This window comes from Penicillium cinerascens (genome assembly GCF_028974065.1).
Source record: "Penicillium cinerascens strain IBT 15544 chromosome Unknown scaffold_4_segment0_segment0, whole genome shotgun sequence".
Taxonomy (NCBI): Eukaryota; Fungi; Ascomycota; class Eurotiomycetes; order Eurotiales; family Aspergillaceae; genus Penicillium; species Penicillium cinerascens.
Window position 1 is genome coordinate 2992310 of NW_026695297.1, and position 27008 is coordinate 3019317.

At 48.5% G+C, this 27008-nt stretch overlaps 7 protein-coding genes across 7 annotated transcripts; 4 read left to right on the plus strand and 3 right to left on the minus strand.

Annotated features, from left to right (window-relative positions):
* Positions 1 to 1290: 1290 nt before the first annotated feature.
* N7498_009059 (thioesterase domain-containing protein) lies at positions 1291 to 2156 on the plus strand (the record flags this gene model as incomplete). Its single annotated transcript, XM_058456121.1, has 3 exons — positions 1291 to 1528; positions 1582 to 2018; positions 2079 to 2156. The coding sequence occupies 3 exons, from the start codon at positions 1291 to 1293 to the stop codon at positions 2154 to 2156; spliced, it is 753 nt and encodes a 250-aa protein (XP_058306109.1).
* Positions 2157 to 6909: 4753 nt separating this feature from the next.
* On the plus strand, positions 6910 to 8671 carry N7498_009060 (uncharacterized protein; the record flags this gene model as incomplete). Its single annotated transcript, XM_058456122.1, has 2 exons — positions 6910 to 8536; positions 8601 to 8671. The coding sequence occupies 2 exons, from the start codon at positions 6910 to 6912 to the stop codon at positions 8669 to 8671; spliced, it is 1698 nt and encodes a 565-aa protein (XP_058306110.1).
* A 4578-nt stretch (positions 8672 to 13249) lies between these two features.
* Positions 13250 to 16963, minus strand: N7498_009061 (uncharacterized protein; the record flags this gene model as incomplete). Its single annotated transcript, XM_058456123.1, has 1 exon — positions 13250 to 16963. One exon carries the CDS (start codon positions 16961 to 16963, stop codon positions 13250 to 13252), a length of 3714 nt encoding a protein of 1237 aa, XP_058306111.1.
* A 2091-nt stretch (positions 16964 to 19054) lies between these two features.
* On the minus strand, positions 19055 to 20186 carry N7498_009062 (alpha/beta hydrolase; the record flags this gene model as incomplete). Its single annotated transcript, XM_058456124.1, has 2 exons — positions 19055 to 19157; positions 19213 to 20186. 2 exons carry the CDS (start codon positions 20184 to 20186, stop codon positions 19055 to 19057), a joined length of 1077 nt encoding a protein of 358 aa, XP_058306112.1.
* An 839-nt stretch (positions 20187 to 21025) lies between these two features.
* On the plus strand, positions 21026 to 22264 carry N7498_009063 (Neurolysin/Thimet oligopeptidase N-terminal; the record flags this gene model as incomplete). Its single annotated transcript, XM_058456125.1, has 1 exon — positions 21026 to 22264. One exon carries the CDS (start codon positions 21026 to 21028, stop codon positions 22262 to 22264), a length of 1239 nt encoding a protein of 412 aa, XP_058306113.1.
* Positions 22265 to 22430: 166 nt separating this feature from the next.
* N7498_009064 (uncharacterized protein) lies at positions 22431 to 23241 on the plus strand (the record flags this gene model as incomplete). Its single annotated transcript, XM_058456126.1, has 2 exons — positions 22431 to 22981; positions 23025 to 23241. 2 exons carry the CDS (start codon positions 22431 to 22433, stop codon positions 23239 to 23241), a joined length of 768 nt encoding a protein of 255 aa, XP_058306114.1.
* Positions 23242 to 24680: 1439 nt separating this feature from the next.
* Positions 24681 to 26022, minus strand: N7498_009065 (sterol desaturase family protein; the record flags this gene model as incomplete). Its single annotated transcript, XM_058456127.1, has 5 exons — positions 24681 to 25251; positions 25333 to 25418; positions 25499 to 25739; positions 25839 to 25883; positions 25973 to 26022. 5 exons carry the CDS (start codon positions 26020 to 26022, stop codon positions 24681 to 24683), a joined length of 993 nt encoding a protein of 330 aa, XP_058306115.1.
* Positions 26023 to 27008: the final 986 nt, after the last annotated feature.

Below are 27008 nucleotides of genomic sequence, written 5' to 3' on the forward strand. Positions count from 1 at the left end.
GTCAGCATCCTTGGTCTCCCTGAAAATAATTCATCTTACACAGCCAGGCTACATAATCATCGCCCAGGGTCCAGAGAAATGCAACAAGGCTGACACTAGCTATCCACCCGTTATTGATACATATACACCCATTTTTGAGGCATATTCACCATTATGGCAGGTTATTCCCCGTTTGTTATTTATCCCGAGCCCATATTGTGTGGATAACAGTGAATACGTATCAGTTGCTTAATTTGGCTTATTAGTGCCTCCACGAATGGCCGGAGCCGCTCATTGCCCGGGCTGGTCCCAATCCATTTTCAGGGGCAGTGCAACTTCAATGTTCAAGTTACCATGGGCAACAACAAGGTCATCATAAATTTACACAGTCGCTACCCACAGGTGAGACATGTTGGCACAACTGCCTTACTCCACGGGCGACCTAGTTCGGCGCATCTATGAACTGCCGTAGGCTGTGAGCACGAATAGACTTTAGTTCGTGACGTTTCTAACACCGCACGGGAACTTAGTGCCAATGAAAATCTTGCGTGAATACCGAATGCGTTATATCTGTGCAAAGTATAGTTTATCGAGCAACTATCTTGGTTTGTTGACCTAGGTCATATTTGCTGTACTAGTATGGGCCTGTATCTATAACGGGACCGTCCGCCAGAGCATGAGGGAAGGCGAACAGTCTTTCACCGACAGACAGGCCTGTCAGTGAGAAAAACAATTCTTCGGACTGCTCAGTGTGTGTGCATTCGTGTATGAGCTAGCTAAGTCACTCAAAGCGCTTCCCAGTTGTAGGGTCTATAGGCTATCCCTCGCCCCGAGTCCTCGGTATCCAACCATGGGTTTTTAGTAATTCCACTTCGTTCTTCTTCTCCAGCATCTCCGTGACTTACGCACCCTCGTAACCTCGGCTGTACGGTACACGATATTTACGTTAGTCAGCTGATGTCACTTCTTTTAGATTCCGTTCTCCTTTTGCCTCGCTGATAAATCTCTCTTCTATGGAACGAAATAACATTGGCTTTTATCCCTACTCTTTGCCCCTTTTGCTTACTAGAAGGAGTCTTACCTAATATCGCCACACATAATACGGGTAAGCAATAATTATTGACGGGGCTTAATATTTCATTCAGGAAGGTGATGTATATGAACAAGTTTTTAACATGATATTTGATTTTAACAACAGGTGACAGTTCATCAGGCTGTTATATCCTAGAGTAACACACTCACAATCTGTTCGAGCCCCACATTGTGATCTGCCATATTCTCTTGATCTTCGACAGTGCTGTGTCAAACGTCATGATTCGACAAATTCAGAAGCGACCTCCGGGGTCGGCTGCTACCCCACTGTTTCTGTTCCACGATGCAAGTGGCACTATCTCCAGCTATTACGCTCTGAGTCCCATGGAACGTGATGTATACGCCATCTCAGAATCGCGCACGAAAAGCGATGCCTGTGGAACTCTTCAAGAGATAAGTCGCCGATACTACGCTGCTATCAAATCAATCGTCCCTGAAGGGAGGGTTCTACTTGGTGGTAAGAGACATTTGGACGCCCGTGACCGCAAGACGACTGACGGAAAGATCCAGGCTGGTCACTGGGCGGTATGATTGCACTTCAAGTCGCATGGATATTCAGCCGAGATCCTAAAGTAAACGTGGATGGCATCATAATGGTGGACAGTCCCTTTCCTGACTATCGCCATGTCGTCCATTCTGCTCTTGATTCTCCCATCTCGGAAGACGGCTTGACGACCGCGACGAACAGACTGGAGAGTTCCATCTTGCGAACCGTAAGCATGTTACGCAACTGGCGGGCTCCTGTGTGGCGACGACAGCGCCAGCCGTACACTGTTATGTTGTGTGCGACCGAGCGTGTGATTCATGAAACCATCCCGGCTTTGTCCTTTGTCGACCAATTCAGAGACAGCCCGACCCTGGGGTGGAACGAGCGTGCTGGCTTTGCAGTTGTGAACAAGAACTATTCGATTGACGGCCACCACTTCAGCCTCTTTGAGCCTAGAAACGTAAGTGCTATCTGGTCCGCCCGATCCAAAGCATGTGCTAAAAGAGATCTCTCCACGCAGGTCGCATCTGTCACGAGGGCAGTAGCAACTATTGCAGGGGACATGGAGCTGTTGGCCTGTCTCGACGACGACGAATGACGACTGGCAAATTTCAAAATCTCGAAGCTTTACAAAGCATGGAGTATGGAGACAAGGCTTGGAGCAAATATGAATTTTGGAACCCTTTCTCAGCATAATAAGTAGTATATCCTTTTCTGCAGGGCGCTTGAACGCCCAGACGTGATGGCTGGTCACACTCTTGCTCATAGGTGCATGCAAACATGAAACGGGGTCGCATCGTTCCGAAGTGATTCAGCCTCAACTAAGCAAAGCAGGAGGGTAATATCGCGAGACGGGATCTCAGCATGCAGGTTGCATAGCAGAACTCAATGCCTCGAGCAACGAAAAGATGAATGGGTTCATGGTTCATGCCTCGGAGATGGAATGCTGGCTCCACCACGCGAGAAACCCAGCACCCGAATGTCTGAAACTAAAAAAGAAAGAAAAAAGATTTGCCTGAATTTGGAGAACTGAAACTCTTGTTGGATCACGGCACTCGTCATAGACGGTTGTTTGCATACTGTGCTTCCAGTAGATCCACAGTTATTCAACTGCCAGACTCAATAATTGACTAATTATCTGCTTGGTAATTAACAGATGGTATTATTATTAGGGAATTGATACTCCCACCACCCCGCTTTACTGCTCCCACCACCCCTGTTACCGTTAGGCAAGCTAGAAGAGGGGAAGAATCTCAATTAGGTCCTAAAGAACTAAAACATCAAGTTGAAGAGAAAAGGAAAGAGAGAGAAGGCAGGGCAAGAGGGCTCTTTTAACCCCTCTTGCTACAAACGGCACTTCTCGGAAAGGTTCCTGCACAGATCGAGGCTTCCTGCACAGATCATTCTAGAACAAACAAATAAGCAATCCTCCGCCAACTGGCCCATGGCCCCAAGATTGGCATATGACCAGGTCACAAGACCCCCGGTAAAGGAAGGGTAAAGTCGGATGATACCTCGATCGTTGTGTCGGTGAATGATCGCTCCCAACGCGACCTGATGAAACGATTTGATGATCTCGACACCGATCGGACTGCCGTGAAAAAGCAGTTGCTTCGGTGGGGCGAAGTGTACCGTCGAGGCATAAAACTGAGGTTAATTATGATCTTTAAATATGTTGAGGACGACCGTCTCTCCAAAACTAACTTAGGCACAGTCGAGAAAGAGTAAGGTCATCAGTGACTAAACGAATGCTCACCGAGCGAGACAATCAACTAGTTTGTTGTCGATGTTGATCATAGAACACTTACTACATTCAGCAGCCTCAGGGGTTTGCGAGGCAGTCAGTGATTTACTCGATATCGTGTGCTGGATCATTTCAAGCTTGGAGAGAGGGAGTCTGGACGCCATGTTGACAAGGTAAATCGGGACGTTGATGAAGAGGTCTAGCAGGAAGCGGTAGAAACCCGCTGAAGGGAGGGGAGGGGCGGCTCCATCTGCTCACCCTTGTTCATCCCTCTGCTCAGCGAGTAGGTGAAATGATTTTGGGTGGAAAGTCTGGGGGATGCTAGGTATTATGTCGGAGCACGTAATATAAGGGCCAATCAGCGGTGAAAGAACTGTGTATTGCTATACGCCTGAATCTGGCAATTTGTGGGGGTTTCTGATTACATAAGAAATAATTACATCGGATCATCCAATAATCCGGTCTCCATAGCCTGTTCGTTCCGACATATTATGAAATGCACGTGACTTACCGATCTTGTCAGAACTGAGACTATATGACTAATATGGTACTAAAAATGCCCGAGGCACTTTTTAGTCCAGCGGTCAGATCTCTGACAGAACTCGCAGTTCCTGGGAGCTTAGGGGCCCATCTCAAAGTTGTGGACCTCAACTAAAGGAGGTTGCTAGGCTAGAAAATCATGCGTTGGTTTAGCCATAGCATCAACGAAAGGGAATCTCGTATATCCATTAGTGTGCTTGAAACAGCCGGCAGCAATAGACTCTCGAAGTGAGAATGTCAAAGCGTGCTTTTCGCCTGGCTGATTATCGCGTGCTGCGCTTGATTTGAGTGTTCTGGCTCGGGTCGATCTGGTTCCTAGGAAGGTGCTAATCCTACCCCACAGGACCAACACACTGCTCGATGTGTTTCCTGTCTTAGCGCCGAGGAGCCAAGTCCCTGATGACGTGCCCCCTCCTTCAGCTAAGACCTGCACAAGAGCTTGTAATGAACCACAAACAGGCACGCTTGTACAATCATGGCGTCGACAAGCCATTCCAGTGTCAACTATGAAGCCCAGTTGGGAGTCAATTATGGCACATTCACGGCAGACTTCCACCTGCCTCCGGTAAGTCAAGGAACGGAACCGAACAAGGTCAGAATCGACTGACTAACCACTGCTTCCCACCCTAGAGCGCCCGGAAACTCCGCCGAGCCCTTTGACGACTGTCCCATTCCCGCGCGATCCAGACTTTATCAGTCGCGACATACTGCTTGACCAGATTCGCGATAAAAGCTTGGTCCTAGGGTCGAGGATTGCGCTTGTTGGTCTTGGCGGTGTCGGGTTAGAGTAGAGCAACCAGTGCGCGGTCTATTGTTAATATCGAAAAGGAGATCACAACTTGCCATCGAATACACCTACTAGGACCGATCCCAAGCACCGGCAACATGGGTTTTCTGGATCCATGCGAGCAACGCAACTCGATTCGAGCAAAGTTCCGAGACATAGCGGACCAGGTTAAAATCTCGGGGCGCAAGGATCCGCAAGCCAATATATTCAATCTAGTCGAAACTGGCTCCGGGATGAGAAGAGATGAAGATGGGTTCTTATCCTTGATAATTTCGATGATCATGAGTTCCTTCGCAAGTCTCCGGTGACTAGCCAGGGAGATCCGAAGAAAATTCTAATGAATGTCTCCACAAAGCCACTATTGGAATACTTCCCCAGCAGCTTGGATGGATCTGTCATTATAACTAGTCGGACTCGAGAGGTTGCATTACCAATGGTCGATTACAAGGACCTTATTCATGTTGAACCAATAGAAAGGTCCGAGGCGCTAGAGCTTCTCCAAAGAAAGCTTGAACAACAAGGGGAGGCCAAGAAAGTCGACATTTAGTGGAAGAACTTGAGCTTATGCCACTAGCCATCGTACAGGCGGCAATCTATATTAGGAATCGAGCGCCTCGTTGCTCGGTATCCCAATATCTAAGAGACTTCCAAAAAAGTGACCCCGAAGCAACAAAGCTTCTGAAAACCGAAGCGGGTGACCTCTACCGGGATTGGGAGGCTTTTGGTGACGTGGCAACTATCATTCGATCATATTCGCCAAACAAAAGCGTTGGCTGCGGGTATGCTTTCTCTCATGAGATTTTTCGATCGGCAAGGGATTCCAGAGGAACTTCTCCGGGTTCAACACGAGAATAACCATATATCAAGGTCGGAGCTTTCACTTTCACATGACTCTAGTGATGACAAGAGGTTATCTGGATCCGACATATTCGGCGACTGTGAAAATGATATTACAAGACTGAGGGGTTTTTCATTCATCTCTGTTGGCAAAAACAGCGTGTTCTTTACGATGCATAGATTAGTGCAACCAACTACACGTATATGGCTGAAGACTCATGGTCAAACGGAGCGATGGAAGGAGAGGTTCATCAGTAACCTTTACTACAAGTTTCCGACCGGTGAATATGAAAACTGGGAAATATGCCAACCGCTCCTTCCTCATGTTACAGCAACGATGTCGCAGCGGTCAAAATCGCAGGAACCTCTACGGAATTGGGCTATATTGCTTTATAATGGTGCATGGTATGCCTCAAGGAGAGGCATCCTCGTGGATGTGAAGGACATGGCATTGAAATCAAGGAAACAGACGGTACAACTATTAGGTGAAGAACATGAATAGGCCCTCAACAGCATTGCGATACTAGCGGCAGCATGGTTGCTTGAAGGGCACTAGGAGGAGGCCGAGCAGCTCCAGGTGCAAGTGATGGAGACTCGCAAGACAAAGCTCGGCGCGGGCCATCCCGACCCGCTGACGAGTATGGCCAGCCTGGCGTCGACGTATATGAAGCAAGGCCGGTGGGAGGAGGCCGAGCAGCTATTCGTGCAGGTAATGGAAACGAGCAAGACGAAGCTCGGCGAGGATCATCCCGACACACGCTTACGAGTATGGGCTAATATCGCCTTTACCTGGAAATCTTCGGGTCATGATGCCGAGGCCGTCAATTTACTTAGAGATTGCCAAATCAAACAGCAGCAAACATTACGGCGAAATCATCCGGATAATTTTCTAATTCCGAAGCATTGCTGGAATGGGAAGCGGAGAAGCTGGATATGAATGGCTAGATAAGCTAGATACTCGAATTTAAGAATACGTATATACTTATTACTGCCCTATAATTCAGCTCCCCAGGGCTGTTTTTCCATCATGGCTTAGCCCAATGCACACTACGCGAAAATAATAGACCTACCACCTGATCCAACTCTGCTACCAAGAGTGGGGACGGTGGTAACAGAAGAAAGGCCACACGAATGAGGGCCAACAAGGCAGCAGCATTGATTATCGACCGTTTCCGGTATTTAACGCGACCTAGTCTCATAACATGTGGACTTTTCGGTACAAAACGATCCTTGAAATAAAGCTAGGCAAGTTATTACGAGAAAGATTCTATGAACGCAAAGCGGTGAAACTGATTTCGATCCATCCTGTACACGTACGGGGCTGGTCTCACTCGTTGTTTGCAACGCTCCTAAATCACCTTCTCCAGTCCTCAACAGTATTCATCGTTCATTCTGGACCCTGACGTCCGCCCGACCAACATCGCCTCGTTGACCTTCGCCGGCATGGAGCCAGCTGGCGAAGCTGACGAGTTTGACCTCCCAGGTGTGCAGCAAGAGGGGCCCAGACAAAAATACCAACAAAACCCAGGCCATGAACACGAGCAGATACCCCTCCTCAACCACCTGCCCTCTTTACATGATGTTGAAAATGATGATTACGCACAAGACTTTGCCCATCTGCCTTGGTACCGTCGACCCTCAATCGAATGGATCTTAGTTCCCTATCTCGTCCTGGCCCTGATCTATGGCGGCATCATCTCCCCGAAGATCAACCTCATCGTCGACCTAGTCTGTCGACAATACTATTCCGTGCACCGTCTCGCAGACCCTAGCTCCGTGCTTACTATCCCGAGCGCCTTCGACGATGGCGCCCATGACCTATGTCGCACTCCCGAAGTCTCCCAAAGAGTCTCCCTCTTCATGCTGATAGGAGACCTGCTCGGTGCTATCCTTCCCGCCATAGTCAGTCCTCGTTTGGGCGCGTTGTCGGATTTGTACGGCCGGAAGCCCATTTTAATCATAGGCAGCCTCGGATCTATGTGCGGCGAAATCGTCACCATCCTCGCCGCTTCCTACCGGGACACCATCAATGTCAATTGGATGCTTCTCTCGTTTTTCCTGGAGGGCATAACCGGCTCTGCTATCCTGGCCATGGCCATGGTGAACACTTATGCCACCGACTGCGTCCCTGCCCATCGCCGCAGCACGGCTTTCGGCTACTTCAATGGCTGCACGTGCATAGGCATTGCACTCGGTCCCATTTTGGCGGGCTACGTTGTGGAGTGGTCGGGCAGCATCGTCACCGTGTTCTGGATCATGCTGGGCGTCCATGTCTGCTGTGCTCTGTTCGTGCTCTTCTTCGTCCCCGAGTCAGTCTCTAAGCGTCGCCGGGAAAAGGCACTGGAGAAGGCAGCACTGGCCAAGACAGCTCGTCGGGATGGGCCTTCTTCCATGCAATACCTCAACCCATTGACTCTGCTCGAGCCACTCAAGATCCTGTATCCCACGGGCCCTGGCAGTACTCCCGCCCTGCGACGGAACCTCGTGGTATTGGCTGCCATGGACGCCATCATGTTCGGGGTCGCCATGGGGAGCGCCAATGTCTTGTTGATCTACGTCAACTACCAGTTCGGCTGGGGGACCTTCGAATCGGGTCGATACCTGACTATTGTAAACAGTACGCGAGTGGCCTTTCTGATGGTCATATTGCCTGCCATCACCCACTTCGCACGCGGCCGGGGGTACGGCCGGGCTGCATCCAACGAAGGCAGCGACTTGTTTGACCTCAGCATCATGCGGATCGGCATTGCCCTCGAAACCTCGGGCTGGGTCGGGTACAGCCTGGCAGGCCGAGGTGAACTTTTCACATTTTCCGGCGTCGTCGGAGCAGCAGGCAGTGTCTCGTCCCCGGCCTTGCAATCGGCACTCACCAAACACGTGCCGTCGGACCAGACGGGACAGCTCCTGGGTGCTAATGGACTTCTTCACGCCTTGACGCAGATCGTCGCGCCTGTCATCTTCAATGCCGTATTCGCGGCGACCGTGGGCAAGTTCACGCAGGCCGTCTTTGTTTGTCTGGCCGCTACGTTTGGTGCAGCTTTCGTCATCAGCTGGCTTGTCAAGCCTCATGGTGAGTGCGACCAAGGGAAGATCTACCCGGGCATACTGACCGTGCTAACGGGTCTTTTTGACAGTATACTACGATGCGGACGAGGCTTTTACCTCCATCTCGGGATCAACGACAAACGCGGCGTCTGCGGAATGATGGACGAGTCTACGGTTATCCACGTCAGGCCCGTCAGCTGGCTTCGAAGGGAAAACCATCACAGCTGGCCTCGTTGTTCGGCTGTTATACCAGGAGCTCGATGCCCTTCTAATGCCCAGCTCCAAGACGTATGGAGAGCCCAGGAATTTGATGTAGACGCATGCAACGCATCTCCAGGAACTACCTTAACTCTTGGATATTTGCTGTTAGTGTTCCGATGAGCCCCTGGCAGCTGTTGTGTGCAGGTGACTAGGAGCAAGGGCCGTCTTCACTCGAATTGGAAATCGATGCGATTTCTCACACCCATCGAAACTCGGTCAGGTTTGAATATAGCCTGCATTTGTCGTGCGAATAGTACTCATATAATAAGACTCTCCGGGCATCTTTGCCACTGTTTCTGAAACTATTACCCTTGTGACTTTCTTTGATTGTGACGTCGAGTCTCACTTTGCCTTCCCTAACTCAAATTCGGAGGTTCTTTTGGATGACAATCAACATAAAAAAGGGCAGGACATATTTTTTTCTTCGCCCATCTTTCAGTGAGTCCTTGGCTCCTCTGAGCGTGAATCATGGATGATCCTTTCCTGAAGAGCTCCTAAATGTGACCGGAGGTCAGCCTGAAAGTTCACAAAAACCTGCATCATGCCTGGAACTGTTATAACTACGCCTCTGAATTGATCTCCGCATGATATTCTCACTCAAATAAGTAACACCAGATGAACTATAATATTGGCATCACACGCCAAACCTTACTTTGGCAAGTTGCAAACTCTTTGGTATAATGCAATTCATGTCCCTCTTGATAACCCAGGTGAGATTCCCACAGACATGTAATTCGTTCGTAGTGTGAGCGATCACGGTTGTCAATCATTAATCAAAAAAGAAGCCTTTGACTATAAGGAACTCAATGATTTCTAGAAAGAGCCAAAGCATCGTGGGATGAGCAACTCCAACCTGGGAAATTCATGGATAGCCCCCTTCGCTTTCATGAAAACGGATGAAGAACATCTCTTCCAAGAATTCAACTACATACTTATGTCCTACTCCGAGGCTCAGTTTGTGACGCATCCAACCCTCCGGATGGTCATCATTGCATTCGGAATAAATAATGAACGCTTGGAGACAAATTCTGAACAGCATATGGAACAAATATGGGGATTACTATCAAACACGTACAAACACACATGGGATACGAGAACCAGAAAGACAAGCAGTGTGAAAAACGCGTTCTCTGATCAGGAGCAGTCAAATTGCTCTCATATTAGCCATGCTCGAAGAAAACTAGCAAGCCACCCAATTGACCCTATACCTAAGAATCACATATCTGAGACTCGTTGTCATCAACTTCCCTCTGACATCTATTTCCCTTCACGAGTACCGTTAAGGGATTCGCTCGCAACCATCACAATCCACTGCCAGGAATGACACCGCTTGCTCGCTCTATGCCACATACGCCGACAAACCGACAAACTTCACCAGAACCTCCCGCAAGAGGGCATTACCACCCTCCCTTCCGCCCCCTTCCTAAAACGCCCCTCCAGCTCGACCGGAACAAACAAACCCGGCGCAACTTCCCCCTGAGCTCATTGCCAAGCGCAACAACGACAAAATAATGGATCGCATTCCGCCTCGACAGAGACTCTATAGGATAGGTCCAGGATGCTAGGACTCGTAAACATCCCCGGCTCTACGCGAACCAGCACGGGTTTGGCCCCTACCAATGACCAAATCTTCAAGATGATCTTGGGGAACGAGACCAAGCTAATCTCAGCACTGGATCTCCAAGGAATCAAACCCTCCGAGAAACGGCTGAACTACGTCCTCAAGGAAGTCCCCCAGACTACGCAAGACTACCCGATACTCCGTAGATCTATTCGAACTCGCAGGGGAGGCTTTCGCACAGACTGGGCGGCTTGGCCCGATTATTGTGCGGCACAGCCAATACGCGAGTCACGAAGGAGACGCTTTCAACTGTTTAGGTCTAGCAAGATCTCCTAGCCAATGCTCTTATGTACGACTACGGATGCCCACTGCTCGACCCGGCCTGGCCCTTCGAGCCGTATTGAGAAGCGATTCGCCGCAACAACTTGATGGCCTTCCGCCGGAACCACCCTAAACCCCCAGAAGGCTCCTCTCCTCGCCACCGGCAGGTGGGCGCGGCGAAGACTGCATCGGAGCCGAAGGCTCCCAGACCTCTAGGGTAGAGACGCAGCTCTCTCTCAAGAAGCGCCACCTGCACTCCTCAGTCCGTCTCATGAATAAAGACCAACAGGACCGACAACTACGATATAGACGGTTTTGGATGCTCTGCCAGCCCCTTTCGACCCCGCCCCTCGAAATTGCGGGGCGAGTCTTTGTGACATGCCTGGAATACTCCTACGCTTTCCGACGCGCTGCTCTGGAGAGACGCTCTGCTTCAGATGATATCGAATAAGACTGGAATCCTGCCTTATATCAATATCGACGTACCCTGGACTTCACCTCCAAAGCAGCGAAGCTGACGAGACAGCTAATAGAGCTGACAACCCCCCCCCCCCCCCCCCCCACAGGCTTAGACGGTATTAGGTCTATGCCAGCGATTTAAATCAGTGCCCTTGGGCTAGCAAAGCGCTGAAAACCTCGAATAGACCGCAAAGCAAGAGATACTACCTGTCATAAGAAGTCAGTATTCGATTCATGGTAACGTAATTCACTACCGAGTGGGCCACCACAGAACACCATATTAAATGCTGTTTTTTACATCATTATATCTCAACAATCGGGGCTCGTATAGAGAGTAAGCTCTAAGGTCATGTTCTATATAGTAAACATAGTACTTAAATGGAGTCTAGGCAATTTGGGTAAAGGAGTATACATATTTCTAGTTTTTAGCTAGGTTACAACGTAATTTATGGTGTTATGAATAAATGGCGTTTTGTTCGGCTTAAAATTAATATCTACTATAAATAATGCTTATCAATACGAGTATACATATATTGGAACAAATTAGAGCGATGATTCTTGAGACATAAGGTTGTAAAAAACAGCATTTAATATGGTATTTTGCGGTGGCCCACTCGGTGGTGTGGCCCAATCGATAGTGAATTACGTTATAGTAGAAGAAAAGGTAAATATAGGATTGGGCATCGCAGCAAGGCAGGCAGTTTCCCGTTCTCTTGCTCGGGAATCGTCAATTGATGAGTTGGTGACTGATTTTTCCTGCTCACATTGAGTCCATTGCCGCATAGAGGAAGCCATGTTTGAATCCATTGTTATAAACTGAAAAGCAATAACTTTCCTGCAAAACCACTACTGTATGCTTGGAATGATGGTCTTTATAACGGATAGGATGTGCCGTGTGATGTGCTTACTGGGAGCGCGTTGGTTTGATTGATTGATTGATTTGTGTCGGAATGCAGCGGGATAGGTGGATCCCCAGGAACCAGGTCAGTCAGACATGGGAATAATTTCGGGCAACAGGACCCCTCTAGATTAGATTATTAGTGGGTCTCCGTTTAAGGTTAATCCGGCTTTGCAATACACTTCAAAAACTCCACCCTGCCCACTCACTTTCTCTCTACCCAAAACCTTACATGAGTAAGCTTCCGTGGCCACTTCGACTTCGAAGAGAACTCGCTGTTACTGCATTGTTCAAACCCAAAATGGCGCGCGACGACTTCCTGAAGAGCTCTGCTACGTATGAGAAGTTCAAAGCGCGTACCGAGAAGGGTGAGATGCAGCTATCGGAATACTGAAAGGTAGGTGTGCTGGACTATTTGAAGAAGTAATCTTTGATGATGCATTACTGCAGCATTCTCCATCGGCAGAAATGACTCTATGCAGTCTTCTGCAGAAGAACACCCTATTTCCCCTTCCCTCCTTAACATTGGTGTAAACAGCATGTTTGCCTAGTACAATTAAATCAAGTCTGCTTCAGCCTTTGACAAGAAAACCTTGACTACAAACCTTGACTACAGTAGTACCCTTCCAAAAGATGCTAGATTTACTCATTGAGATTGTACTGCGGCCGTACACCGTGACATCTCATAACCCATCTTGTCTTAATCTTCACCCGCTACAGACCCACACACCTGGACCTGCAGCTGTAGACGAAGATGACATGTTTAGGTCTCTCTCGAAAGAAAAGATATGCCTACAAACACTTACCCCTACACTGATCAACAAACCATTCCACACCCCATGAGGCTTGATTTAAAGGGCTACGGGACTTTACAACACAGGCTACGGTAGGGTTTTCTACCGTAACTCCATGATGGCCATCTAGGCCCGGTCTCATGTGTTTTGGAAAGTTAGCAGACCCCATTATGACTATCATCGCTACACGGTTTGACATAAGATAATGGTGATGCTTGGCTGCTATAACCATGTCGGTGCCATCTTTTCTTTGATCTGCCAATTGAACAACGTCACTCAGGCCGCGAACTGTGTGAATAGTAGGACGAGGAACACCAGTTTCCAAGTCCCTCATAAATCCAAACGCTCCATTTCGGCGCTTCAACGGAGCGCGACATAATGTATCGGGTGTGCGCAATGGAGGTGAGGTGTCATGCGGAGATTTACGTGACACTATGTTGTGCATCAGCGTTCGTGACGCATGCACCTGCAGCTACCTGGAGCTTTGTAACCGTTGTAGCAGTCGTAGCTCAAGGCGCGCAGTGTAGCGATACCGGCTTTGATGGCGTCCTGGTACTGCGAAACTTGCTGCTCTTCAAGCAGATGGGCATGGTTCTCGTCGAACCACTGTTCAAGCGTATTGATTAATTCCGGCAGTGGATTGGAAATCGCTTCGTTGGTGCAGGTCTGGTTCTTGGCAATCCAGGCTAACCCTTCCAGTATCTCCGGAATACAGCACTCGTCCCAGAGGACTCCCCCTTCCAGCAAACAAGGCTCGGGAGTGAAGACAGAATGAACAACGCGTAAGGCAGGGGGCATCAACAGAACGTCGTCTTGTTCCAAGATGACGATACGTCCTTTTCCTCGAGGCGACCAGTGGCACCCTTTTTCAGCAAAACTTTGCCAATCATCTGCATCCATGTTGGGAGCAATCATCCAGACTTGGCGGCCAAGCAGACAGCGAACCCAGGTGCCAACAGAGAAGTCCATTTGTGATCGGGAAAAAGCACCCGAGAATGCGAAGAGATTGAAATGAAGATAATTCTCAATGTCAGCTGGTTTTCCATGAAGCCTTTTCCCGATCATGCCATTGGCACGGTCAATAAGGGTAGACAGTAGGCGAAAGCGGGTCAGTCTCGTCAGCAACGGTTCGTCAGCCCTTGCTATACGGCCCAAGTTGATGGCATTGCTGACAGGAGCAATGGCATCAGATGAGGTCAGATCAAGCTTAGAGACAGCCAAGCAATAGTCCGGGATTGTCATTGGGGAACAGACACCGGTCTGACTGTTTTGGACATCCACGGACTGCTCAGGAAAGCGTTGCCACAGCATCTCCATGTATTCTTCGAGGTTATACATGCCGCTATCCAGGAACGTCTGCTTCACGACTACAGGGCATCTGAACACATAACCGCTGTCAGCGTAGCGACGGAAACGATCCCAGCTGAGATACCAGATGTCGGCCTCCTCAGACGACGCAGAGCTCTTGCCAAGCAAGTCCTCTGGTTCTGCATAAATGCTGGCCCAACGCTGTGGACGCAACCAGTCTAACTGTAGACGGCGCTGATGCATGATGCTAGGTTCTGGGTGAGGTCGGCTAGCTTCCTGCACGAGTCTTTGGACCGTTGTTGAATGGCGAGACTGGATTGACTCTAGTAGCGTTCCCGACAAAGTATGGCTCTCGGTCTGGGTACCACCAGTATTGTGAGGCAAACGATCCGTTTCAAATGAAGCGGGAACCGGAGTAGGACATTGCTCGGAGTCAGTCGAGTTAAGGAAGAAGGCAGTGCTTGGATTCGGTGCACGTGCTGAGCTATGGCTGGAATTGACGCCCGTATTGACCTCGGAGGGAATTTCCTGGAGACGAAACTCCGATTCCACTGGGGTTCTCGGGAAAACCACCGTGAATAAATCACTCTCGCTGTTTCCGTAAAGATCTTGTCTGGTTTGTATAGCGCTAGCGGATTCCACGTCCGCCCTATTGTGTTGAAATAGTGTACTACTGCGACTTATTTGAGCCGATGATGCCAATATCCGAGTCGAGTCTCCGCCATTGCGCAGTGTCTCTGGATCTGTGCCTTGCCTTGCTCCTCGAGAAGTTGCCGCCCGATTATTTGCATTTCGCTTTAAACTTGAGCCGTCAGCTTCGCGGATTTGTGCAGCATTTGTACCCCCATGAGGTAGGACATCCGAAGCAAACTGCTTTGATCCCTCTTGTGCTGTCAATGCTGTCAGGTTCATTGAGGTATCCGTGCTTGAGACTGGACCGATAGCTTTGGATGCGTCTGATAGTTGAATGTGAGCTTCTGCGCTTCCTCGATTTGCCTCATCTTCCTCGTCTTCTCCCTCTTCCTCTTCTTCCCTCACTTCTGCTTCTTCGTCTCCTTCCACCCCCTCCCTTACCTTCCGCATTTCTGTTTCTGTTTCGCTCTCCAGCTCTATTCCCAACAATTCGTCCTTGTCCCATTCATCTGGAATCTCCCTTCCCCCCTCTTCGTCTTCCTCTTCTGCGTGAACTTCCACTTCCATTCGCTCCGCTTCCAGGTCTGGCCCTCCCTCCACATCCCCGGCAGTGGATGTAGCGTTCACCCCAGGCACGTCGTTTGCTTGAGAGGTATTCACTTGCCCTTGAGCTACTTTCCCGTTCTCTGCTTCATAAAGCGGAGACTCGGCGACCACTATCATCACGGTTCCCGTTCCTCCAGCTCTCATCGCGTTTCGAAATCTCTCAGCTCCTTTTGCCTGCTGTCGTTCCACATGTGGTCTCAGCGTCTCCTGTTCTGTCACTTCTCCCGCCATCCCGGTCTCTCCAAAGTCGTCCTTCCCAGATCCCCGTCCGCTAGCCCCGTCAGTTTCTACGTCTGTCTCCACTTCTTCTATTTCTTCTTCTTCCGTTCCACGTTCATCTACACCCTCTCGATCTGCCTCTTTTCCAGCCGTAACATCTCCCTTTGCTGTTTGTCCCTCCGCTTCTGTCTCCATTTGCCTGCGGACAGGCTCTTCACCCGCACCCGTTGCTTTCTCTCCATGTCCGTCTTCAGACTCGGATGCTTGCGAGTCGACTGTTCGGGTAGATTGTTCTTGGTCGTGGTCGCCCTCCTTTGTGCGCAAGCCGGTTGAGTCAAAACTCCCTACACTACCAACACCAGCATGCGGACCACCTTCACTGTTGTCGGTGTCGTCGTCTATTCCATGCTCTTCTCCAAAGCCCACGCTTGTCGACCGGGACGAAACATCCCTTGAAGTATCCCTAGTACGCGATAGACTCTGGTAACCCAGTGGCGTCGGTGTGCCTGGCACATCAGGAAACAATGGTCTGAAAGCACCGGTCGTCGACAGTTTGAGTCGCTTCGCCGGCCGGTCGGAAAGTACAGCGTGGCTTAAAGCGTCGTCGGCCATGACCGGTATAACCATGCCGTAGCGGTCGCGCTTCAACCAGAAGTCCTTGATAGGGGTTCCGTTGATACTCCGGGTCGAGTCTTTAAGGTTTTGAATGTGTTCCCGAGCTTCCGCAGACGCTGCTTTCTGGCGTGCCCAATCCAACGCCGCCAAGATGTCCTTGCGCTCGACCGGCGACCACGGATCTTGCACTTTGGAGCCGGTGGAATGTTGGCCTATGCGATGGGCATAATTGTTTCCCCGCAACACACTTAGTTCGTGGCGCGCCAGCATCCTCGAATTGAGCAGATGTACAACATCTTCCCAGCGAGATATTAACAGGGCAAGATCATGCAACTTTCGCATCAGGTCGAGCGGCAAAGCCTGCCAACCGTAGTGCTGGAAGATGTCTGGGCCCCATATGGCGATTATTCCGGACTGATGGCGAAGGTGCTGGCTCTCACGATCTCTCGAATTTTGAAACTTCTGCGCTAGCGCATCGAACTCATCCCATTGCCGTGCATCGTTCCCATTGTCATCGGAGGGAGGTAAGCTATTTCGAAGCAGCGGACGGAAAGCGGCGGCGATATTTGCTGCGAGCTTGTTTAGGGCAAGTATTTTGTCGCGATAGGCCCGATGAACCCGAGCCAGTTCCTGCGTTCCCTTGCAAGCCTGAGCATCGCGATAAAAGCTGGCGGCAAAGCTCATCGCGATAGCCGCGGGCGATGGTTGCAGCGTCATCACATCCAACGTGACGTCAGGGTCGCATTGATGCCGAAGAGTTGGGTGATTGGCCATCATGTGTACCAAGCGCAGGGTCGACTTCGATGGGAGAGGGTGGATAACGGGCGTTGTAGCGATGCCGGTGTGGGTTACTACTATGACTGTTGGAGAAGAAATTAAGTAGAAGTGATGAACTTGCGCAAGGCACACTAGGGTCGACCGATCTTTGAAAGGGGATTACGTGGCATGCGTGTGTTTATCACGTGATTGGTGAGCAAAAAGCCGAGAGGAAGTGAGAGACGACTCAGAGAGGAGAAAGAAGACTGATCTGTCTGTCAGGATGACGGATGGACCGGATGGCCAGGACACCGGGAAGGACGTAGTGGGGATCGAAGGCCCGGGCAGGACGGCGCGGGCAACCCCACAAAGATGTGGAGAGGACATCCTGTCGGAACGAACAGCCTATGACTCCTGGTCCTGCGGGCCCTGCGCGTCGTGCAATCCGTGGTCGTGCGGATCCCACACGCTCTGCAAGTCCGAGTCCTACTCTCCCTATGTGTCGTGTAACTCGTAGTCGTGGTTCCCGTGTGCGTCCTACAACTGGTGGTTCTACTGGAAGAGATCCTAATGATAACTCTCACAGCTCTCTTGAGCCTTTCAGGGTATGAAGTAAGTGTTGATAGATTTTTCTTAGCACACTTTTTATCATGAATATGACTACATCAAACTTATACAGATTGAACACTTAAAATAAAATAAAGATAGCTTAAACGTATGCTTTCAAATAACAACTATAACTCCTAATTGACACTGCGAAGAAGCTCTTCTTTCTTCCTTTGAAGGGCCTAAATCCTTTGTTTTCGCTCAGGTTCTGCAATATTTCGCTATAATCGAGCCTCTTCATTAACTAGACACTGACTTTAAGAGAACTGCTGAGATACACTATCCTGCGGCGCTAATCTAGATGATTTAGTAAGGACTTGAATTACCTCTCTGTCGAGGTGCCCTAAATTACGCGTCAGGTATAGGTAGACTATGTACTGAGCTTACGTCACTTGTATCTTCAGTAACCACTAAAAAATAATCATTGATATCCAGAAGTTCGGGTGGCTATATTGCTAGCTCAAGTCTGTCATAGGGATTATTTAAATTGTAAGGGAGGTATGTGTTAGGACCACGCCCGGGAAACGCTAGCCAACAAAGCCAAAAGACTATCATTACCCACGAGCTGACGAAACTCGTAGATCCTGGCCCTATATACCATATAGGAGTCGTAACAGTATGACTTCTATATCCAGCGATTTACAGAAGAACGATGACGTTGATCTTAGACAAAGTGAGCACATGTGTAGCGTATGTAATAAGGTAACAACGAACCTTTTTTGCGATATTGCTTTGCAATCCGGCTTACTGGTTTCTGTCACTTTGAAAAAGCTTAGCTTATTCCTATGTACAATAGATGATTAGGTAATGCTCGTCAAGTTCGTCAAAAAACAGACGTCGCGAATCTATTGTTCGTCATAGTTTTTGGTCAAATCGAACTGATATTCACGCCATATGTGACCGGGTCACATGGTAGCCTTGGGGCCATGGGCCAGTTGGCGGAGAATTGTTTGTTTGTTTATTCTAGAATGATCTGTGCAGGAAGCTGGAGGCTTCCGGAGAAGTCCCGTTTGTAGCAAGAGGGGTTAAAAGAGCCCTCTTGTCCTGCCTTCTCTCTTTCTCCTTTTCTCTTCAACTTGTTGTTTTAGTTCTTTAGGACCTAATTGAGATTTTCCCCCTCTTCTAGCTTGCCTGACGGTAACATATTGACCCAAACCGAGGAAGATTCGCTTACACAATAGATACTCTCTATGAATGCACGTAGAGCAGTGTTACCGCAGGAATTGCGACTCTCGCTCGCGGCTGTGCCATTGCCGGTGAAGCTGGTAAGTAGTTCCGCAGGAACTTCAATGTTGAAATGGAAGCTCTGGATATATGCATGTATAAATGCATACACCTAAAATTTTGACGCAATTTCATTGACAGGTTCTTGGACAGACATGGCCGCTTCCTGTGGTGCTCTAAACACCCATTTGGCAAGATAAATGATAACTTGTTCATCTATGTTGCCTGGAACACGGTATTCGAGTGGTGTTGATGGCCCTTTTCCCGCAATGAAAAGATGGTTTAGTTGTTCATATAAATGGAATTGGACATTGTGTTTTCCGTGGAGAGCCGTTTGCCATTGTTGGTAATCATCTTGAACGGTGACTTGATAGTCCCTGCCGCCCTGCATGACGAGAATAGGTTTCCCAATAGAGCTCGCAGTTCCAATGGGGTTGAACTTGCGGTAGTCAAGCCAATAAGAGGGGCCTATCCCAAAGGGAAGTTGCGTAGCGGGCGTTGACAACGTGAGATGATCGCTATCTGCTAAATCGGCCTGCGCCTGCATTTCATCAATCCGCTTGCTTAGATATAATGCTTCTGGGCCATCTAACGATTGAATATAGCGAAGCTGTCGGATCAGACATCGATACATTGGCTCCGCCGGTCCAGCCATGATAATACAGCCTGCAACCGAAGCGTCCATAGCCGCGATTATAGGAGCAACCACCGCACCGAGGCTATGTCCGAGAACAAAAACTCGATTAGGAAGGATACTCGGATGGTTCTGGCACTGTAATATAGCGTCGACTGCGTGTTCGACATATTCGTCGGTCAAGATCATATTCTTGCGATTGCGAAAAGCTTTGGGGTACGTGCGAGTCACTTTGTCGAACCGAATAGATGCAATTCCCTGACGAGCTAGACCCCATGCAAGGTCTTTGAAAGGCCTGTTCTCCTCCACTGTCGAGTCTCGATCACATAGCCCCGAGCCCGCCAGAAAAACCATACAAGGGAACTTTGGTATTTCGGCTTGCTCTTCCGTGGCATTAGGTAAACAAAAACTTCCTCCGACCTTGAAATCTCTTTTCCCGAGTGTAATTTCGAATTCGTGTGCATCTTTATCGGCATAGCAGGGCATCTGCAAGCTAACTCCGAGACCGAGCGCTCTCATTGGGAGAAAGCGAAGATCCACGAGACTGCCTGCCGAAGTCATTTGTAGCAGCATACCGAATTCTGCGTGCTGGAATCTTAGTGGCACCTTGACAGACGTCAGCCACCATCCGCTGATAATAATTGGAGCGCCAACGCTCTCTAGCGGTCCGAAAGCTTTGCACACAATCTTACAGCTCTTCCCTAGCAGAGACTCCGAGAGGAAAAATCGGACAAGTGGGGTAAATTCCAGTCTCAACTCCGCCCAACTCTCACTTTCCATTTGTCGAAGAACTTCCCGGACGCGAAGTCGAGTTTTTAACAAATCTGGACGCCGCGACGTGGTCAGATTGGTTAAATGCACTCCCATCCATTGAGCCAAAGCAGCCACCTTTGCCCAAATGAAGCAAGCCATTTCCTGATTTTGTACTTGGCGGCCACTAACGGAAAGAAGCGGCAATAGAGGGCAACAGCTATTGAAACACACAGACGAGAATTATGTTGGTCTACTAGAATTAGTCATTCACAGCAGAAGCACAGCCTTCACTGTGGAAGAGGTAATGGAGACAAAGGCTACGAAGGAAAGGAGAAAGGGAGAAAATGGGCGCGAATCAGGCCAGATTGCCCGCCCCTTCTGAATCATTGTGTAGAACAATGGGGGCTTACTGTAATTTACAATGACTCAGTTGTTTTTAGAGTAACCTGATACGGGGTAGCGTGGCTTCGGGTACGGGCCGAGGGTGACCCTCCTGACCATCCACCCGCACGGCCCCACGATGGGCGGCCTCAGCATTTTCCTATTTGAGAGCCTTTAAAAAGTTCCAGTTTATGGTGGAGATCCATGAGAGTGGAGCCGAGAACGACGTTACATTTTCCGACTACTGTACTCCGTCGGAATAGCCGGATGTTTTCGAATCGATAATTTTTGATAAATACAGGTACTGTATTGAATATCAACCCAATACGTAACTTGAGAACATCACGATACACATCCGACCGCCACTAACAGAACCCTAGAATACTTCCGGAGACCAACTAACCAACCCCGCATTTCCTAAGCCCTAGACTTTTAAGTCATGTCTTCTGCGCCGTAGCTGGCGATTATATCCAGATGATTACACAATGGCGTCTACAGGAGAACCGCCTTCATTCAACATCACTCCATTTGAATTAAGTGAATCAGCATCGACCTTAATCAGTCGCATGAATAAGTCCATCAATGACCTTGCGCTTTCTGTTTCGCCGGAACAAGCATCTTTCGAGAACACCATTCTCCCATTCGCAAACATCGAAAATGAAATCAAAGGGAAAGTTCAATACATGGCTTTATTTCAGGCCGTGTCCCCTGATCCGGAGATGCGCAAGGCATCTTCAACTGCTGTCAGTATAGTCGACAAAGCTTACCTTGGCCTATTTCAAGATCGTTCATTATTCGCGCTAGTTCATGCTGTACAAAGCACATGTCTACAAGATACGATCGATGCTGAGGATCGCAAGTATCTCAAAAGGCTTCATTCGCTGTTTTGGAATAACGGGATTGGGCTAGAAGGGAGTGCAAGCGAGCGTTTCAATACAATTTCTGACAGGTTAATGGAATTGCAAGTCTCGTTCATGGAAAACCTTGGTTCAGATCCCGGTCGTATCTGGAAGACTGAGGATGAGCTTGCTGGTTTGGCACAGCAAGAACTTGACGACTTAGTGTCAAATGGTATTCTGTTGAAAAGGTCGCGAATCAATATGGTCCTCTCACGTTGTCACAACAGTGATACTCGTAAGGATATCTTCCTTCGAGGCCAAAATACATTCCCCGAGAACGCATCTCTACTTGAGGAAACATTGATTCTTCGAGATGAAGCAGCCAGGTTACTCGGTTTTAGTTCATTCGCAGCACAAAAGGGTGGCGAAAAGATATTCAGCTCTCCTGAATCAATTCGGAGGATGCTTGACGAGCTTGCAGATTATTTGCGTCCAATCGCACGAAAAGAACTAAAAGAACTACGATATCTGAAGAACAGCTCTGATGGTTCTTTCTTTTTGTGGGACTTTGATTACTACCATGATCTCCTTCTACGAGAGCGATACGAAGTCGACCACGAGCTCATATCGGAATATTTTCCGGCCTTGTTCACAACTGGAAAAATGCTAGTGGTTTTTGAGGCTATATTTGGATTGTCAATCCAAGAAATCAAAGATCTGCCTCAGGAAAGAACTTGGCATCCAGAGGTACAAGTCTTCCGGGTCGAAGATGCGGAGACATCGCAGCTTCTAGGGTTTCTTTATGTGGACATCTTCCACCGAGCAGGAAAGTACAGCCATGCAGCCAATTTCAATATTTATCCAGTTGGTTCTTCTATCTCTTGAAGCGTTTCGGAGCTCATTCATTATACACAGTGGTATAAAACTCGAAAAGGCGAAAACGCCCCTGTTGTATGCACAGCCCTAGTGTGCAATCTATCTGAACCATCTCCAGGAAAACCGATGCTTCTGAAACATAGGGAGGTTATCACTTTATTTCATGAGCTTGGACATGGTAATCTCTCTCTCGAGTCTTGAAATTTGTCTTCTGCTGATTAAGTTCCCCAAAGGGATACATGATCTCCTGGGACGATCCAAATATGCCACATTCCACGGACATCGAACGGTCACCGACTTCAGAGAAACACCAAGCCAGCTTCTTGAATACTGGTGTTGGGTTCCTGAATGCCTTCAAATGCTGAGCTGCCATTATAAGAATCTCTCATTGAGTAGCAGCACAGAATTTACGGCATCGATCAAAGACACTAAGCCCAGTTCTTCCCTTCCGGATCATCTAATCCGAAGTCTTTCTGCAGCGAAAGAAGTGAATCAAGCTATTTCGACACTGAGACAAATTGCATTTAGCAAGTTTGATATGGAAATTCATCATCCAGTATCCCACAAAGATATCATTTCGATGAACCTTGCTGAAGTATTTAATACGTTACTACAGCAAACAACTCTCCTCAACGGCCCTGAAAATAACTTGAAATGGGGTAATGGGTATGCAACTACACCACATTACATTTGGGGACAGGAAGCAAACTATTACTCCTACGTGTAGTAAGTTCCGCATTGGTAGCTTGTCTAAATTTACATGTTTCAGTGATACTCATATTTATCACAGCACGCGTATGCTCGCAGCTGATATATGGCACTCGCTGTTTTCGAGAAATCCAATGAGTCGAGAAGCTGGAATGAAATACCGAGCAATGATTTTGGAGCCTGGTGGGACTGGAAATGAATTGGGCGCCGTTGAGAAATTACTCGGGAGGAAACCCTTACCAGAAGCATATTTGCGAGATTTTGCTCCTTCTACATAGTCAATATCATTCTCTTCTGTTCCCAGGAGCGAATATACTAGCTGTTTACCAATCCACTCCATCCAGACCACCATAAAACGTTTCACTAGATCCCCACATATCAGTTGGATTATTGGACCTTATTTTCCGATGGTTCGAATTAATAGCTTGTACCTCTTCCTCGGTCAATTTAATGGACTGTGCTTTGAAGCTCTCCCACACCCTTTCCTCGTGATCACTTTTGGGAATGACAATAACTCGGCGGTGCATATTTCAAGCGAGAACGAGCTGTGCCACAGTTATTTCTTTTAGAGCAGCTATCTCGGACAAGGAAGAGTCATTCAGTAAAGGCGTGACGGGTGATTGATAGATCGGATTCATATTTCCAAGCGGGGAGTAGGCAATGACGCGAAGCCCCTGTTCCAAATCCAATCCACGAATTTTTGCTGCTGAAGAAAAGGATGGCTTCCAAACTCATGTACAGTTGGGCGAATGTCGTTTATACAAAAGCCCGAAGCTATCGACTTGACAGGCATTTTGACTATCACCGGAGGCACACTCATGTTCCTTTATAGCCTCCAGCTCGCTGCAACCATGGTCAATGGTCCTCATCAGTAAGAGACCCCAAGCCCTTGATGCATAGTAGACTAAACCGCTCCCCTTGTACTCTATAACGAGATCTGATGTGCCTCCGTCAAGAGGCGAGCTACCGTCTCGTAGCCCCCTGTGTAAAAGAAATGTATCGCGGTATACTCAGCAGCGTGATTATGCTGCTCCACGCACAGATCTTTGGGTGCACACAAAAACTTAAAGATGCCGAACTCTGTGAATCCTCTCATTCTTGGTCGTGATCACAAGAGGTTATAGTTGTCATTTATATGTCTATTTTTGCGTGGTTCATATTCGGCGGGGGCCGGCCAGCAGCGGCAGAGCTTGGGTGAGTCTCAAATTGATGGAGTTGCTGTCATCGTTGTTGATGTCCATTTTCCCTGTGCTGAACGTAAAAAGCGCCGAAATCGATAAAGCTAGTACGATGCTGATTCCTACCGGCTCGAAATTGTGTTGAACTGGCCAGTATATAGCACAATGCTACTACTATAGGGGATTATGCTTCTCCAAACTGGAGCAAGGAGTAGCTGAGGACCAATCATGTCCTAGCACTCATAAACAAGCCATGGACGTTCTTCTAAGATTGTTCGAAGAGTCAGTTCTCATCACAGAGCCACAAATCGTATATTAATCGAGACAGCCCGCTTCATCTTTTGCCATGAATCTCTCGGCTACGGCATGAGTTTAGCGATGTTTAGAAGACCAATTAATTTCAAGAATAGCTAAGTTTAGTCGGTAAATCAACCCTTGAACAGTACCATAAGAAAGGCTATCATCTATCAGGTAAATAGCTCCAGACAGAGCCAATGCCCAAATTGAAGAGAAAATAGGCAGACCGTCACTGCTAACGTTCAGATCATTGTGTCTTCTGTCTTCTTTGCCTTCACCTTTTTCCCTCTTCGGCGCTTCAGGGCATCCGGAGTGTATTCGGTGTCAAGGAGGTAGTCCCACCAGCGGAAGCTGCTTGAGTAGTTCCCAATGAATTTCTCATGGTGGAGGTCGTGATGATCAGCACCAGCCCAGAAAGGCAAGAAATGGTGAAGACTGCAAGGAAATTCGTAGCCACTGTGGGCATCAATAGCCTGGAACAAGCGCAACACAATCCAGATATACATAGTGAGAATATGCAGGTTACCGGTGAAAGCACACCAGAGGATCGGGCAGCTGACGGTCCCGAAGCCGAGAATCATCACTTCAATAGGAGAAGCATATTCGGCGGCCAAACCAAATGGTGCGGAATACTGATGGTGAATTTTGTGAATAGCCTTGTAGAGTGGACCCCAATGAAGAGCTCGGTGGAAAGAATAGTGCCAAGTGTCCTCCATCACGAAAAATATTGCAATCTGATATATCATAGTCCAGGGAGACGGAAAAGGAATGGATGTTGATAGACCGCAGAACTGGGCCGTTGGGTGGAAAAGCCTAGAAGAGCCGTTACTACTCAATCGGGCCCGAGAGGCAAACGTCAGGTAGAATACCACTCCGTCGAGGGCAGGAACATACCAGATTTGAGGAAGTTCGACGGTGAAGTGGCTCAGAAGCACAAACTTGGCGCAATCCCATTGCTCGAGTAATGAAGGTACTTTGCTCTGAAGCAGAATGTTAGTTTCGATGGCGGCTGGAATTGGGTTGATTTCGGCTAGTGCCAGGTGTTAGGCTTGCCACGTACACTTTGAATCTTGTATCTCTTGAAGAAACTCAAGCTATCGATGAAGATCCACGGAAGAGAGCGGCCGAAGTAGAACAGCTCGTGGATGACGAAGGACATGATGCCGGTGGCCAGGACATCATTCTGCACCCACGCATACCATGCGACCCACAATCTCTCTGCCACGCTCAAGTGGGTATTGAATCTGGTGATATCCTGATATTGGCCCCAGAAGGTGCCGGGGGGCAGCACGGTAGAATTCCTAGGAGAAAAAGGGTCAATATGCGACAAATTCCACAAAAGAGTATAATTCAACCACCCAGAATGGGGGGTGGGTTGAAAAAGCGGAGGAGACACAGACATTGTGGTTCCTAGCAGGTCTTGAATAAGAGAAAAGAAGCAGAGGCTGAGAGAAGGAGAAGACTATTTCGTGAAGATGGGAGTAAAAAAAGAAAGGATCTGGGCGAAATCCTAATCCTGCTAAATTGAAGATACCACATGCAGGAAGGTTCCAGGCAGCCAAACAGAGGCGGGCAAATGCGCATTATCCGGTGTGGTGGGGCTTGGATGGCTATCGGCCCGTCTGTGGCCTGACCTTTGCGGCGCTGATGACTTTTGTGTTCCGGCTCCCGGTCTCACCACTTCGGGAATGGCCTACTCAGAGTTATCGAAAGCAGTACTGGTTCTTACAGTATTTGCAAGATCTGGTAGGGCCACGAACAGTTTCCGGAGGTGTCGTTCGCCCGGTGCCGCAACTTGTAAGTACGGCAATTTTCTCGATCTACCAAAGATACACCAAGCAAAGAGAGTGGAGACTTTCCTAGTGAATTAAGATTAGCGCGGCTTGGGTAGAGCGCTGGGAAAGAAGGCGTGTGTTAAAGGGGTAATCCGTTTTCGAATTCTACTGTACTATATCTGGTGTAAACGTAGAGAACCCACGGTCGATTGTCTATCAGCGCGCTTTAGGCGGGTGCTTCTGTGAAAATTTTCAATAAACAAGGGGTGTTATACTGATAACATTTTGGTCATGATACAGCGCTGCGACCCATGAACGGCAACTCAGCGAATAGGGGCGAATTCTAGATATAAGGCCATGAGTTTTGATCTAGTCGATTGTTGCTTCTCTTCTACTCGACGTCTTGTATGTGGCGCGAATATTTGTCCCATGTAGTACCTCATAATGCGCTCTCTTTCGTCATATCATTATTCATGGCTTGACCCTTCCAAAGCCTCTATCTTCAAACCTGCATGACGAAAATGGCCCTGAGTATTTTCTTCTCTTGCGCCGACCATATTGACACACCATCCGAGGAAAACATCGAAACTTTGATCGGTATCCTTTTCATAATAGGTCCAATTACGTTTGATGAAACTTTTGAGCTCAGCAAAAAACTCTTCAATCGGATTTAAATCAGGTGAATAAGGCGGCAGATAGACCAACTTCACACCAGCTTCCGCGCACATTTGCGCAATCGACTCTGAGTGATGAAATGATACATTATCTATCACCAGTACGGATTTAGGCTCCGGC